The sequence below is a fragment of the Sinocyclocheilus anshuiensis genome, unplaced genomic scaffold, assembly GCF_001515605.1.
Source record: "Sinocyclocheilus anshuiensis isolate Anshui unplaced genomic scaffold, SAMN03320099.WGS_v1.1 scaffold184, whole genome shotgun sequence".
Classification (NCBI taxonomy): Eukaryota; Metazoa; Chordata; class Actinopteri; order Cypriniformes; family Cyprinidae; genus Sinocyclocheilus; species Sinocyclocheilus anshuiensis.
In genome coordinates, this window is record NW_015557077.1 from 762105 (window position 1) to 765466 (window position 3362).

Here is a 3362-nt window from a genome sequence, read left to right on the forward strand (position 1 = left end):
AACTGATATACTTCATTATTAACAGAGATATTCACATGTTTATTTAAAAAAAGAAAGAAAAAAGCTCAAACAGTTTTATTTTCCTCTACAGTATTTCTCTTTTTTATTCATTTTCTGCATTTCGAAGCATGCCAAGGAAATGCGATTCTGCATAGTGTCGGCTATAAGGATGCCAAGAATTCATTTCTTTACAAGTCTTCCTTATGTACAGCAAAATAGGGAAGGAGAAAAATAGCAATCCAGTGTAAACGAAAAACCAAAACAAACTAAAACCCAAAAGATTGAAAAATATGTACAGATGAGATTCATGATTGGAAACTGATGCACTGGTAAAGCCTGTTTAATAGTATAATCGCATGGATTTGGGTTGCGTTTGGCCGGTTTTATGTGATCTGTGTCTAAAGTTGACGGCACAAACGCCCTTGGCTTTAAATCCCTGTAAATAGACGTCAAGAAAGCAGAGATCCTCCTCTTTAGTAAGAGAGACGGTGTAAAGTGCACAGCGGTACACCGAACATCAGGAGAAACACACACACACACAAAACCCATTCAGCAGGACAGATCATTATCCAGTGATGTGGAGAATAATCACAGAATGAAACACAATAATCTTGTTATATAACCTCCATTAATTACTGTAATTACATTAGGACAATGATGCCGTGTTTTGTGAATCAAGCAGGCTGCATTTCTGCGCTCACAGTCACCTGACACAGATTAAGAGCAAACCTGGATTACTAACAAACCAAACAAACTAAAACTTAAGGACTTCATGTGTCAGAGATTTCTCCAACTTTACCAACAAAATACTAGATCTATGCGAGGGTGAATCTCACAAACAATTATTTTTGAAACTCAGTAAAAAAAAAATGTAGAAAAAAATGTCCCAAAAAACTTCCATAATGTTAAAAAAAATCCCCTGATCCTATGATCCTTAAATAAATAAATAATTTATATAAATAGACAGATAGATAGACAGAGACAGACAGATAGATAGATAGATAGATAGATAGATAGATAGATTATTTTAGGATCAGGTTTTTTTTGGGGGAGGGGGCAAATTTTCCAGTTTCTTTTTACTGTGATCAAAACTAATTAAATATAAAATATTTATGAATTAAAGCAGTATTTGTTGGCTTTAATTTATGATGGTTTAAAAAATTGCAATAATGAATTGCAATCTAAAGAGAATCATCACTGAGAATAATACAAACTATAAAAAATCCTAAAAACAGATTTTGTTGTCTTTATGCCTATATATCTTTTTGTTGCCTTGCTTTTGATATTGGGGTCAAATTTGACCTGTAATTGTGAGATTCACCCGTATAAGATGGTAAAAAGACTCATATACACAGAATTATAGACAACAATAATAATAATAATAAAATGAATAACAAATATGAACTAGATAAACATGTGCAAACTCCTGCACTCATCCAAGTAAACGTGACGATTGTTATTTAATGCAGTAGTGTTGAACAGTGCTTTCACATTGACACAGACACACGTTTGATCAGACGCGGTGAAATCAACCGTCCTTGCGTTCAGTTTACCAGTTGAATTCAAATTAGATATAATATTTGGTATCAACAAAACATAAATCACAATTAAAAACCTCTAAATTCAAGCCTAGAGGCAGAACGATACAATCGTGGTCATGATTCACGTATGGATGCTGATGCACAACACGTTCTCATGCTAATATGTCTTCCTTCCTCAAGAAAGTTTATATTAAATATTATAGTCATTTAAATATAATAATGGTAAGTCTGATATAAAATAAATGGCTAAATATTAAAAGTGTTTATTATCGCATGCTTAAGAGCGTATATAAAGTTGATTTTTTTCATTGGTCCACACGTCAATGGAAAACCAAAACCAATTCATTGCCAAGTTCAAGAGCTCATAAATGTACCAAATAATAATTAATAATCACGTGACTGTGACTGCAGGCCGTAAACACCACAGACCAACGAAAAACATTTGGTCCAACCCAATCTTCAATATTTGGTTTCGTTTGTGGTTTAAAGGATTCGGTATTGCTAAAGCTAATGTGTTCTAACTACAAAAATCACGTCGAGTTGAAAGAAAAGCTGAAAAACAAACGAACGGAAGCCAAGCGGGACGTGACGCGCGATCAGCTCTTTGCATATTGTTCATCCAGTGTCACAACACATGATATGCTTCATCATAGCTTTAAAAACCCGCCAATCACCTCATCCAGCCAATCCAGTGTGCTTGGGTGGGGCCTGAGGCTCCGCCTCCTTCATCGATGCACAGGAAATGAAGGCAATGACAGGACAGACACACAGGTTATTATTATTAGAAGGGTTTTCTTCTGTTAGGCCAGCTAACACTAACGAGTTCAGTCAGTTTTGGAAGCGCCGCAGACTTGAAGAGAAAGATCGAGAGAGTCTGGAAAATTCAGTGCAAGACATAATGGCTACTTGAAGTTAGTAAGAATCATCATTATTTGTTTAGGGATATCCAATACTGGACGACAGCAGTAAAGACGAGTAAAACCACCTCCAGTGAACCTCTGAACCTCCGCAGTGCAAAACCAGAGCCAGGTTTTGGTCTGGTTTGTTGTGGTCTCTCTAGCTCCCGGGGTCTGAGCCGTGTTTCTGTGGCGTCTGTGAGCTCAGTGACGTGTGTGGCTCCTGCAGGGAGAAGCGCCGGTGGATGTCGGGGTCGGGCTCCAGCTCCAGTCGGGCCCCGAGGCTGGAGAATCCGGGTCGAGGAGCGGCGCTGACCGCTGGATGGAGCTCCACGGAGCTGCTGAGAAACTCACAGGACTGCAGGAGAAAACAGAGCAGAGATGCTGCTGCTGTCACACTGTTTGCAAACCTGAGTAGTGCTCATACATTAGCACCAGAACTATAGTAGCTGTTTGCCCAGCCAAAACTTTAAATAGAATCAAAGATAAAATAAAAAATATAACTTCATATATATTACAAAAAAGCAACAAACAAAAAACAACAACAAAAAACAAATAAATATAAATTACACAAAATGTTCGAATATTTATAGTATTATGTATATTTTAATTATAGATTAATTTAATATGAAACATATAACATTTAGAATTTAATATGAAATAATATATTTGACTTCTATATATTTCGCACACACACAAACACAGATATAAAATGCAATAAATAAATAAATAAAAAATATTAAATCTAAATGATATAGAAATTAATTCAAATGTTTTTTGTTTATTTCAAAAATGTATTCAAGGCCTTTATTAGGTGGTAGCAGCTCATGATGGACTAAATGAAAAGAAAACTGAGAGTAGTAAACTATATATATATATATATATATATATATATATATTAGTGCTGTCAAACGATTAATCGTGA

General features: G+C 35.5%; 1 protein-coding gene across 1 annotated transcript in view; it reads right to left on the reverse strand.

Annotated features, from left to right (window-relative positions):
* Positions 1–1765: 1765 nt before the first annotated feature.
* kcnh2b (potassium voltage-gated channel, subfamily H (eag-related), member 2b) overlaps positions 1766–3362 on the reverse strand; it is a 17625-nt gene continuing 16028 nt past the window's right edge. Inside the window, exon 10 of the mRNA XM_016471494.1 lies at positions 1766–2795. Within this exon, the coding sequence (XP_016326980.1) occupies positions 2598–2795 (198 nt within the window). The 3' untranslated portion in view covers positions 1766–2597. The remainder of the gene's footprint in view (positions 2796–3362) is intronic.